This window comes from Ambystoma mexicanum, chromosome 10 (genome assembly GCF_040938575.1).
Source record: "Ambystoma mexicanum isolate Mex_15411 chromosome 10, UKY_AmexF1_1, whole genome shotgun sequence".
Lineage (NCBI taxonomy): Eukaryota > Metazoa > Chordata > Amphibia > Caudata > Ambystomatidae > Ambystoma > Ambystoma mexicanum.
The window spans coordinates 1,514,436,408-1,514,449,109 of record NC_090932.1 but is presented as its reverse complement, the minus strand read 5'-3'; the positions used below and the strand labels follow the sequence as shown (position 1 = coordinate 1,514,449,109).

At 43.2% G+C, this 12,702-nt stretch overlaps 1 protein-coding gene across 1 annotated transcript in view; it reads right to left on the bottom strand.

The window, feature by feature from the left end:
* DNAH10 (dynein axonemal heavy chain 10) overlaps nucleotides 1-12,702 on the bottom strand; it is a 2,725,177-nt gene that overhangs the window by 2,215,611 nt on the left and 496,864 nt on the right. Inside the window, exon 16 of the mRNA XM_069619694.1 lies at nucleotides 9,367-9,518. Coding sequence (XP_069475795.1) covers nucleotides 9,367-9,518 — 152 coding nt within the window. The remainder of the gene's footprint in view (nucleotides 1-9,366; nucleotides 9,519-12,702) is intronic.

Here is a 12,702-nt window from a genome sequence, read left to right as displayed (position 1 = left end):
TTTTACCTGGTAAGAGTGTGAGCCTTTTTTCCCACTCTTACATGTGTTTTGCTGTGTGTTAAACATTTTTGTGTTCATAGACTGTGGAGCCTCACCCAATACATAGGCATCATCTTTACTTTGTGTCACACAACACCTTCAGTGCAGTGACACAGGGTTGTCTTTTCAGACTTCCCACTTTAAACTCCATTTTCTGGGATTGACTACTGTCTCCCAGAACATGTAAAGTTGCCATTGACTTTACTAGTCTTTTTAAATTTACAGACAAAGTACAACCTATCTTCCAATAGAATACTGGAGGGGTTAATAGTTATTGACATTTTTACGTTCCCCTTTCTCTAAGCTTTGGCTGGTGGCAGTGGTATCTACCATTTTTATTCTACCGCGAGCTATGAAAATAGCCTCGGTAACGTAAGAGGCTATGGTGGTAGCCTCAAACTCTAACTCGCTGGACCCCTTTTATTTGGTTCCGGTTGGGTTTATTCACCATTTCTTTTTGTAAAGGTCTTTCTCGTGTTTTAATCTGCACGCCAAACCAGGTTTGGTTCCTTTGTTGGCGGCCCTTTGGCGGCCTTCTGCACAGAAGCCCTCCTTAGGCGCCTGAGTGTCTCGGTGGACAGGATGTGAGGGAGGGGTTTGATGCTCCCTCAACAGGGTCTCCTTGGAGACCCAAGTCACACTCTAGTTTGATTAGCTAGGTGACTATCCTGCCAGGACAGCCACCCTGCTGTGTGATTGACAGCCAGGCTGTGTGAATGGGGGATTCGGTGCATAAAAAGCAAGTCTCTGAGACTGGAAGGCAGAGTCGCCACTGGATCGAGAGAACCGAAGATAAGCTGAAGGAAGACTACTACTGCAACTACTGGACATCCCAGTTAAGCCCTGCTGCAGGTCCGAATCGCCGAAACTTCGACGACACAGGAGATCTGCATGGAATCTTCTTCCCTTGAGCTTGGTGGGACCAACCAGCTCGCCAAACACCAAACGCCGGCCTCCCTCTCCTGGTCGAATTTGCTGTGCATTGCTGCAGTGAACCAGATAGCCAGGAGGAACGGAACCTGTTTGGGTTTTAAGGAGCGCACCTTTTATCCAACGTTTTGCTCCGCTGCTGGCTTCTTCCCTGGGCAGTGCAGGACCCGCCAGACGTCCTCCTTCTTGTCACCACAACAGTCGCTTCAGGACCGTAAGCCTGCAGAAACTGCCAGGAACAAATGTCTCAGATACAGCATTCGTCTCCATTTAAGGTACTGTGCAAATCCTGTCGTTCGTTCCGTCTGACCGCGGTGAAAGTGCTTGAAATCTTTCGCCTCTCTGAAGCCTTGTCCTTCTCTTCTCCTTTGAATAACTTTTCCTCCGACCAACTTCGTTTTGAACTCTTGGCAAATACTTAACCGCAAACTACTCTGAACTGTGTGATCTTCTGCAAAGACTCTGAACCATTAACATTGGCACAGGCCTATTGATTTGAATCCTAGTTGTAGTAGCCTTTTCTAGATTGCCCTGCCTATAACTTGTTGGTGTTGTTGATTTTGGGATAACCTTCTCTTTTCCTCCCTTTTAAATTGCTGGAGTGCCATTTTGCTCACACTTCATTTTGAGCTTAACTTGTCCAGAATTGATTGGGTGTTGTGTAGTATATTTGTTACGCTCACCTGTTATCCACGGGGGCGCCACACGATACTGGATGGAGGTTTAAGCGCTATCCCTGACCCCTCTCTGCTTGGTTATGTACCAGACGTTGGGTAGCGCCTATAACAGGAGAATGGAGGGTTAAGATACTGGTTCTGTGATGGGAGGACTCCCGCCTCCCTCTAGTCCAAATCCCCTCCCTTGGGGTTATTGCTCACCTTAGGTTTTTTGTGTGTTGAACTCTCCGTCCTGCGTCTCTGTGCATGGGCGCGTGGTTGGTGCGGGCATTCCGTGGACATAGTTGCTTCCCTGGTCCGTGTGCCCTTATGTCGGGTCCAGACCGGCTGTGACTCCGACTCTGCTTGCTGTCTTCCAGGTGAGTTATAATGTCTTTTCCGTCTTTATTCTGTCTCTTTCTTTCCCTCCGTTTTCTCTGTCTTCTCGGCGTCTTGCTCCACTACGCTGTTCCCTAACAATGGGCCTCATTACAGGTGGGGCGGCCCGGCAATAACAGTGGCGGTAAACCCGCCGCCACTGTTAATTCCAGACTGCCCGATCCCGACTCCTGCAGGCGGGAGGTGATGCTCCCGCCAGGTCTGACCTGGCGGGTTTAACACCGCCCGCCTGCAGGCAGACGTGGAAACATCAGCACCATCACGAGATGGTGCCGGTGTTTCCATTTCCCCATTCCCATTGAGTCCTATAGTACTCAATGGGAATGGCGATTAAGTGAATTCCGCCTCCGGAATTCCCGGGACACCAGGGTCGTAATGCCCTGGTATTTCCGGGAGTCACGGAGGCGGAATGGTAATACGAGTCTGGCAGTAACCAGGCGGTTTTACCACCTCAGTTACCGCCGGACTCGTAATGAGGCCCAATGTCTCTTTTTGTTTTCACAGGGATTGTTGCAATCTCAGAGTTGCTGCGCCGATGACGAAGACCATAGTGAGTTATTTATGCGCGGAGCGCTGCGCTGTTTATTGGTGTTAATTTCTAACCTGTGTTCTCTTCTCTTCTTTGTACAGGTTGCGATGATGTTCCGGAGTGATGAGCGATCGAAGTGCTGCTTGCCCAGTAAGTGTTTTGTTAATGCTGACCTTGTTCCTTCTCCCTTGCAGGTTGCAGTGAAACCCGGAGATGGGTGAGGTAAGAGAAACGCAGGGTGCTGCCAGGACTTACTGCTTGCCCAGGTAAGAATTGTTATTAATGCTGTCCTTGTTTCTTTACCTTTGCAGGTTGCCGCAAACTCCGGAGATGGGTGAGGTAAGCGAAGCGCAGGATGGATTCAAGGCTGGTTACTTCACAGGTAAGTGTTCTTGCTTGCTAATGCTGTTCTTTTTCTTCCAGGTTATTAATAGAATCCGGATCTAGGGCTTCAGGATCGGGTTGCCGGAGAAGCAGATGAGCAGGAGCTGGACACGGTGAGTGTTGCGCTGCAGGAGTTTAGAATAACGCAAAGCATGTTCTGCTGTTTGGGTGTGGTTTAAATAGCCCAGTTAAAGTAGTTCCAGGCCACGTAGTTCCAGGCCCAGCCACACGCAAAACACTAGACCGCATGGCTTGGTTCTAAAGAACTGAGCTGTGCAATAGGCCTCCATGTTTCTGATGGAGTTTTAAGGCCCTTGGGGCCAGTGTGAAGGGCTTTAGCCCCACTGCTGCCAGGGGGCTGTTATACCTGAGAGGGTCAGGGGCATGGACTGTGACAATATTAATACTGTGATTTTCTGCTGCTTAATGATAGTGAACTATTTTATAACTGATGGTGTAAATAAATGTATATTCTTTTACTCAGAAACCTTGAATCAGTGTTTGTTTGAACCATAGTAATTGTTGTCCTTTGTGTAACCTCTTGTACTGCTCACTTTACTCTTGAGATAAGTCTGGCTGCTCAGCCATCGCTAACACTTTACTGTGTAGTACAGGCTTGTACCAAAGGTGAAATTGTACTTACACTTGTAGTCTTAATTGTATGTGGTGTTCCCAAAGGGTACTGCATATGATTCTGCCCAACAAAGCGCTTTGAAACACATTGTGTATAGGCGATATATCAATAAACTATCATATAATATCATATCATGTAACGATTGACAGTGTTGGAATAACTCATTACAGACAAGAAATAATAAATCAGCTGGAAAACTGATTTTTGCATTAATCAAAATAGCTGGAAGGCATTCCTGGAAAGAGAACAGATTGCCAGCTGCCAAATTCCAGTATATATTAAATATCAGAAGACCTTGTGTTACTGGGCACCATGCAATCGAACATCTGAGAGCTAAAATTCCCTGAATGTCATTGATGATGCAGAGCACCTCCCTACCTACAGTGTTACAGTTAGCCAACAAAAGACCACTGGAAGGACGGCCATTATTAGGACAGATTGCCAATTGGGATGTTCTGGTGAAGCCATCTAAATATGCCTCAGTTCTGAGCCAAGTCTCCTGGAATAGAACAAAATCAAAGGCTCCAAAAATCTGTTCCCTTGTATCTCCAGGTCTGAGAAGGGGCCACGAGTGTTCCAATTGAATAATTTCAACCAATCTTTTGCCTAGAGTGATTTGTCAGAGACATTAAGGCATAAAAACAAATCAGTAATAATGTCTGGTAGGAGGGACAATAATTTTGATTTTTCTTTCCGCCCATCGACTGTGATTTGTACTGTAGGTTGATTTGGGCCTGAGCAGGTAACAGAATACCAGATGGAACACTGAGTCAAATGTCTGTGGTTTATTTTGATGAATCATTGAAATTACCAGTCTGCGACAGAAGAGGCAGGCTTAGAAGCATCTCCACTCCTACTTTTTTGAGATCTGCAGAGGCCGAAACAAGGGCTTGCACTCCAGCATTGGTCTTTAGGATAAGTTCTGCAATATGTGTATTTGTCTCATATGGAAATGATAATCTGTCAATATCCTTATAGGAGAACAGATAGAGATCTGAGATTTGTTTCGTATAAGAGAATGGCGCTGCGATAGAGTGCAGACTGGCCTTTTTTAAAATTTAATTGTTTGAGCCATAATTAAGGGTCAGCAAATGGATTTTCAAACAAAGACGAGTCATTGGGTTTGAAACTTTGTGAAGGAATTGAAGAGGAGGCATTTGTAGGTACATTTGACAACAGTGAAGTAGAGGGCATCGGTATAGAGTCCGATTTAGATTAATCATTTGGAAAGTTGTCATGTACCTTCTGTTGTTTTGATTGGCAAAATACAGAAGCTAATTTGAGGGGTTTTACAACTGGCATGTCAGTTTGAGAGGCATTTCAGGATTTAGCTCTTGTGTTGCTTAATTCAGAATCTTTGGAAGAACTAGTGCTTGAGACTGGGAGATCAAGACACTGTACATCTACCACCGGCTGTTGGCTATTTTTATTTTTGTTGATGATTTTGAGACTTGAGAATTTGTAGATTTTATTGCAGCTGCTTGTGTGACATGATCCAGAGCTTTAAAAAAGTTATTTTTGCCAGCCTTTGTTTGTTTACTAGATTTGGAGTGATTTTTTTGGTGTAGAGTGTGCTTCTTCATTTATGAGAGAGGCTTCAATTGAAATGTTCTTTTTTTAAAAAAATGTTTTTTAACATATTAGCATTCAGTGGCGAGTCTTCATGTGATGTCAAGGCTGGATGGGTTGAAGGAGGAAAGGAGGTATTAGTGCAGGATTGCCCTGTTTTTTGCTTTAACTTCACAGGGACATGGAAGGCGTTCAGTGACCTAGATGTAAGATCAATTTGAATTTCATTAGATAAAATTTGTTCATCTACTGTTTGGGCTAGGCAAATTAATTCCTCCATCAAGGATATGGATAGAGGTGTATCGTCATTAAGCGATGCAGAGTGAGGTGGAGATAACAATTCAACTGGAAGAATCGTATCAGAATAGTTTTTTGTCAGTAACGCAGTTTTTATTTCAGACCATCCAAATTCATCGTTTTCTTTAAAAGAGTTGAATGCATTTGTCATGTTGCTCATAGTTTCCATATGCGACTTTTCCTGTGCCGAGACCTGTTCTGTAATTTTCTGACAATGGTGAGATATTACTCCATTGAATCCAGTACGAGAGGATTCAAACATGCTCCCCTCTTTGGTTATTTGCATAATAATGCCAGAATAGGTGCGTACTTCGTCTTTCAACGAGTAAAAGACATTGACTAAAGAGTTTAACACAAAACCCAAGGCTGTCAGTGTAGAATTGTGGGTGTTTGAGGAATCAGGTACAATAGTCTGCTCATGCGATTGGATTCCGCAGCTTTGAGTGGTCTGAGGACTGGACCTACGAGTTCCCTGACCTGATTCAGGTTATGAGCAAAGTGGTGTAGTTGTTGTGATGGAAACAAAGGGAACATTAACTTGTGGATCAAAATGGTCTAAATGTGGTTGATCCTGAATATGTTCAGTAGGGTTTTGGGGTTAGCAAGAGAGGTCTAAGCATCTGCGTGGTCTGTTCGAGTCAAAATAGGGTAGTGAGTTGGGTTGAATAGGACTCGCTGTCCACGACATATTTACCACTTTGTCCAGACTACACGATCTTTGTTTTTTTTGCATACAATTTGATTGATGCAACACTTCATGGATGATGTGGAAATAGTATAGTCTAAAGACTGAAGGCGTGTGTCATACACAAGATGCTTATTTGCATGAATATGGAGGGAAGAGGCCTCAAGCACCAACTGATCATATGTGGAAGGCAACAATATGTGAGACTCATGGATTTTGGTTTGTGCATGCACCATATCGTCTGAGAGAGATGAAGTGACTGTGGGTTTGGTGCGGCTCAAGTCTGAGATCAAACAATCATCCTTTTCGGGGGCTTGTAAGTCATCTCTATGAATCGTGCTCCTTAGATTGTACATGAGGCAACATAATTCACCTATCCACTTGATAGTTGTGTGTGTTTGAGACTATTCATATGCTTTGAGGCTCGAAGTACAGCTTTTAATCACTCCACTGTGGCTCCAGCCATTAGTGAAATAAGAAATGGAAAGAGTGGAGTCTTGACCGTTCTTGCAGAGTGAATTCCTTTAATGGCGTTGGAAGAACCTAGAGATCGAAACAGTTGAGGTTCAAAGGCTAAAACGCCCGCAGTTACCTCTACTTAGGGAAAAATAATGTAAATACAGTGGTCACTCCAATGATAGTAATAGCGAGGCTCAAAGGCAATGTGTGCAAACAGTCACATCAGCTACTCTTTTCAGCTCTGTTTACGAGCGGAATGCTGTAATAGAATACCAGCGGAAAATGCAGACGTAGAAAGCAATGTTAAAGCGCATAGAGCTTAAATACAGTAATTTCACCACTGCTTACTTGTTAGGAAAGTCTCTCTCCAACCTCCTTGACAAACACAGCAAACACACTTCCAAAGAGCGGTTCAAAGGGCAGTACCAGGCACAACAGTCACCGCAATGCAGGCTGGAAGCAGCAGTCCTCTGACGGCTCGGTAGGGAAAAAGAAATTCCCCTTGGTCTTAAACTTGATAGTGAAATGTGGGGTTTCCTTCTGGTCTGAGGTGCAGGGATCTGATATTGACCAGCCGCCAACTGCAGTTTGGAGCCCAAAAGTGATCTTGACCACCAGCGTCTTGGAATAACATGATGACGGAACGGTTTGCAGCACTGCAAAGAGCAGCTGATGCAGCAGTGAAGGAAACCAGAAGTTGCGGCCTGCCGTTCGAGCGTCCCAGCGGCGTCCCAACTCAGAGTTTTTGATAAAAGTTATGGCTTGTTTTCACTAGCCCCAGTGATTAAAATGTACAAACAAATATTGGTCCTCAGGCTGATCTATAGGGCTGAGGTAGGGGAGGAGAACATGCTGTGGTCGAAAGTAGAAGCAACTATGTGGAAGCGTGCTCTCTCACTCCCTCTGAGTATCCCTCTAGCTGCGTTGCAGCATATTTTGGGTTTGGTTTCTCTGGATGCTATGATCTCTTGGCGTAGAATGCAGTTGCTAAGATATATTCTATTCCCCCGGGTGGGCACTTTATTTGAACACCTAAACACTTCTGTAACACCAGATGACTGTGCTATTTTAACTCTGTGGAACAATGGTTATGTTAACATTCTTGAACTTAATGATGCATCATTGAGTGACCTGGAATATACTCTGCTGAAGGTAAACAAGAAAATCTACAAGAGATTGGATTGTTCATAGATCTTGTTTAGAAACATATAAAATATTTGATCCTTTTTTGTTTGATATCAAATCCTATAATTCAGTACAGAAATGTCTGACTAAACATCCTGCAAAGAAATGTAGGGACTTCTGGTTACGTTTGAAGCTAAATCTCTTTCTTATAAAGGACTTTGTGGGGGTGCGTAACAGATTAACTAATGTGGACTACTCTTGACGCTATTGTAGGACATCAAAGGAAACTTTAAAACATGTAATTGAAAGCATTACACATTCTGCCCATTGCAAAGCAGTATGAATTATATTTTAGAAATAGCCCTGTTTTTACTTTGGATCATTTGTAGTGGACCTTGCTTTCAGAACCTAGCAAGCAGCTTGTTATTGCGGCGATGAATTTTGTAAAAGTTCTGTTTTAATTTATTTGGTGGGCGTCTTGTGACTGTAATGATGAATTTTGTAAAGATCTGTTATAAATTGTCTTTTAGAGTTCGTTTAAGTGTATTATCTTTGTCTGAAATACTTTAACGTTCTGTTTACTGATGGATGTGTGTAAAGTTTTACTGGTTAAAGCTATGTCACACAATAAATAATAATAATTAATAGAAAAGAGTTACCGACTAATACTAAGTGTTATCAAATGACAATATAATAATTTAAAGTATTTTGCCATTTAGAAAAAGAAAATGATATATACATGCTATATGTGTTACAATTATTAATGTGCACATTTCATCTATAGTGGTTTTGCTTATTTAATTTCTTGAATTTTTCTAATTATTTTCTTTTTAAAGGTTCTTAAAAATACATTTTACTTAATGTTTTATGTCATGAATTGAGTACTCCATGTTTTCAGTATGCACACCTGAAACGTATGCTGGGGGTCAACCACTGACAAATGTCTCAGGTAATTGTATTTTTGAATTTCATAGTATAAAATATCCAGTCACTAACATTATTTGTCAGCTGTTGCTATCTTGTGCCTACACAAAAGCTAAAATTGTTGGCTTTGCCAATGCTTGTCCATATAAATCAGCCTGCAGTGACATGCCCAGTGTGGCATATCCCAAGTTGGAGAGGTTGGTTTAATACAGAATGCTAAGAGCTGGAACTCAATGGGACTGATTTTAAGCAAGACTAAATTTAGTAAGCTCAAACAAAATAGTGTAAGTAAACCGTAAGCCATTTTCTGGTGTAGGTTGGGCTTAGTAAATCCACCCAATACATATACATATACGCTAAATAAGTGGCTTAATTAAGAACTTAAGTCATTATTTGGTGTCAATTGTACTTACACTATTTGTTTTGAGATTATTAAATTTAGTTTTACTTGCACTATTTGTTTAGCTTGGTTAAGCAGACCCACATATGTGCTAAAAAATAGTGTAAGTAAAACTAAATTTACTAAGCTCAAAACAAATAGTCCAAGTAAAACGTACACCAAAAATTACTTAAGTTCTTACTTAAGCCACTTATTTAGCTTAGTAAATCAGCCCCAATGAGTGCAATAAAAAATCTTTAGCAGTGTATATTTCATAAAACTAAAACGTTGTCTTCCATCATAGCTACGTTGATAAATACTGCAAATGTAACATTTATTTTATACAATTATATGTACCTAGGGAGTTCCAGTTAAGTCGTCTGTGTCCAGAACGAAAAACTTTGCCGAGGTCACGAATGTGGTCTTCAAGGAGCCGAACCTCTGCTTCATTCAACTTTTTCATCAGTTTGTCATAATCGGCAATCATGTGCGTCATACCGTCAGTGTATCTGGGGAAAAAAGCAGGTACACATTGGAATGCAAGCTTTGAAAAACGTACATATGCCAAAATTGTGGTGAACAATGGTAATCAATATTGTCATGTGTGACCAAGTCACCAGTTTGTCACCACTTCAGGGAGACTTTTGGTGCTTCAGGATGAAGGGTACTACCATGAAGGTGGCACATTGAGGATCCTACAGAAATTGTTCAGACTTCTCCCCAATACCCCTGGACTACAGACATCATCTGGGAACCCCTCATAGCAGCAAGGGGGAACAAGATAAGAAATGAGGGAGAGGGTGGGTTTAGTGTTCGCTACAGAAGGTATGCAGGCTGCCCGAGGGAGGATACCCCAATAGAACCTGTCCTCATTAAGAATACAGAAATTTAGGTGCTCTGTGCATGTTTAATCTTTAAACTTGATTCCATTTGAGACATGCAGGTTGGGGTTTTGTGAGTGGCACACAGTGGATGTGTGGTTCCCAGCCTGGAGAGCGAAAATGATTGCAAATCTTTCAACTCGGCCAGAACCTTTGAGGAACTATTAATGGAGACACAAACCACATGAAGTTGAGGGTCTTAAGAGGATATTGCAGAGAGAAAGTTGTGGAGAGGGAACAAGGGAAGTAAAATTAGAGAGGTTGAACATGCATTGCCTAAGCAAGCAAAAAAGGCCAAGTACCCAATTGAGCCACAAACGAGAATTGGCCAGTTTAAAGGAGGAGGCTAGACTCAAGAGACTGCTGAGAACGCGGGACAAAAGATTGCCAGAAGGCAGGCCCTGATACAGAACAGTGAGCTGGCCACTGCAACGCAGTCACTTGCCTGCTTTTAGGAGTGTTGGTTGCAGCAAAAGAGCTTGGTGCAGTCACTAGAGCCATGATGCTGCTCCCACGGGTATATTGGACAGTATCCCCGACTGACCACACCATGCCCAAAGATGGTTTAGGGTCTTGCCACAGTGTGTGGTAGTTCGACACAAACACCAGAATCTATACCCCTGTAACCCTCATACAGTACTTATGCTGGTGACTAGTGTCGATGAAAAATAACCAATATGGACGTTTGAGATAACTATCACAGACCTTTCAGGTGATCCAGGAAAAGGTGTACTTGAACAGGCTGAAAAGGTCCATTACTTGTGGTGTGAACACAGAAGAGTGGCCGGTCAGCAGAGCACATAGCTCCGGTGGCCTCAGATCTACTGCATTTCTGTATGGAAAGCAAAATCAAGATGGCTGGCGGCCCCAGCATCAGCTTACGCTGCAGGAATCTGGGGAATGAGGGTGGGGCGTGGAACAAATACAGCCAACCACCCAGAGTAAGAAAAACCTAGGAATATTAATTTATTTTATTTATTTATATGGAGGAGGAACAATGCTCTTTTGATCACAAAAGAACATACAATAGATCAGAAATCCGATTTGACGGGATGCAGTGAACATCTTACAATGGGGGGAGTTTGAGGGACATTGTGACCAGGTTGTGGAGGGAAGTAAATAGAACAGTCACTGAGGGTAAGTGAACATACAAAGATTAAGGCCAAGCAACAGGTACAGCCAGCTGTGGTCGGGGTATGACCATGATGGGTCAAGTGCTAGAATGGAGGCAGAGCAAGTGAGAGACAGAAGCAGAGTAGAGGGGAGGAGAAAATGTTAGCTAGCAGGCAGATGATAGGTACGTTAAGAGGGTAACTCAGAGGCGAGGAGGTAGGCTTTTAGTTTGGTTTTGAACTCATCCATATGGACTGTTTCTCAGGTGACCGCGGGAAGAGAATTCCATGCAAGTGGAGCAAGAAGAGAGAAAGAGGTTGCACACCAGCGAGGTCAGAGGAATCGGACAAGTCCCCTCTACAAGAAAGGAACTCTTATAGTGGCATGTGAGTGTTTGCAGAAGGATTTCATTTGGGGGGGGGCCTGGAGGAGATGCAGAAATAACAGGAGCAGGATGATAGGAGATGGAGGGAGGCAAAGGGGAGAAGAAAGGAGTGGAGGAATAACAGCAGAGGGAATAAAAGGAAAGTGGAGGAAAGGGAATGTGTTGCACAGAGAGATTTAAGATGGTAGTTTGGCACAGGGTGAACCCTGAATAGGTGGAGCTTGGGAAAGGAGGAGGAACTAGCACAGACCAAGTGTAGAGGAGGTGCATGTGAGAATCTTTTTTTTATTGCATCAATTAGTTTCCAAAAAAAAAAAAACTTTAAATGCACACATGTAAAAAAACGGAAAAAGTCAATAATAAAAAAATAAGAAACAATGAAAAATGAACCAACTCTAAAAGGGGAGAAAATAAGTAAAAAAGAAAAGAAAAATAAACAAATCACAATGTTCAAACAAAGCAATATTAAAGAACAAAGGCACTGGACCACCATGTACAGAATGAAATTCACAGATCATAAAAAACTCAGTTCCAAAGTTAAAAAGATTTCTCTCACAAAGTTCAACAGTGCCAAAGTCAGAGAAACTTTTCCTCCCCATCTTAAGATAGACCTCCTCTCTAGAGGCGGTTTAAGTTTAAAGTTCTCAAAATGTTGTGCCAACCATTTGTCGATGAGAAGTGTTAATGCGGTACAACTCATTATCAAATGGTATAACGTTTCAGTCTCCTGACCACAGCAATGACATGACAAAGTCTGATCATCCTGTTTTTGGTCCTTCTTCCCGTAACTTCTCTTGTGGGGTAGAGGTTCAGGCGGAATCTCAGGAATTGATGCCTTTCTTTAGGAGAAGGGAATCTGTCTAAATAGGGAAGCACTGTACCCAGGGCTTTAAGTGGGCCGGGGCCTGCCGGGGCTGGGCCCTGGCAGGCTCTGAAATTTCGTTTTGAGGCGGGGCCCTGCCGGGGCCCACTAGTCTCCCCTGGCAGCCACTACACGAAAAGGCATTTTTCTCTACAGCCTGAAACTCTCGCTCGTGTGTGAGAGTTTCAGGCTTCAGAAAAAAAATGCCTTTCCGCCATAATGGTGGCGCCACACCTACGAGGCATCCCTTTAAGCAAGGGATGCCCGTGGGCCGGCGCCACCATTATGGAGACAACGTGAGGCCGCTGGAAGCAGAGGCCTTGCTTTCTAAATACTGAAGCTCCCGCAGATTTGCGGGAGTTTCATTCTTTAGGAAAAGGCCTCTGCTTCCAGCGGCCTCACCCTTTCAGCCTTAATGGTGCCACTGCCCCTCCCCAGCTGGCGAGGGGCAG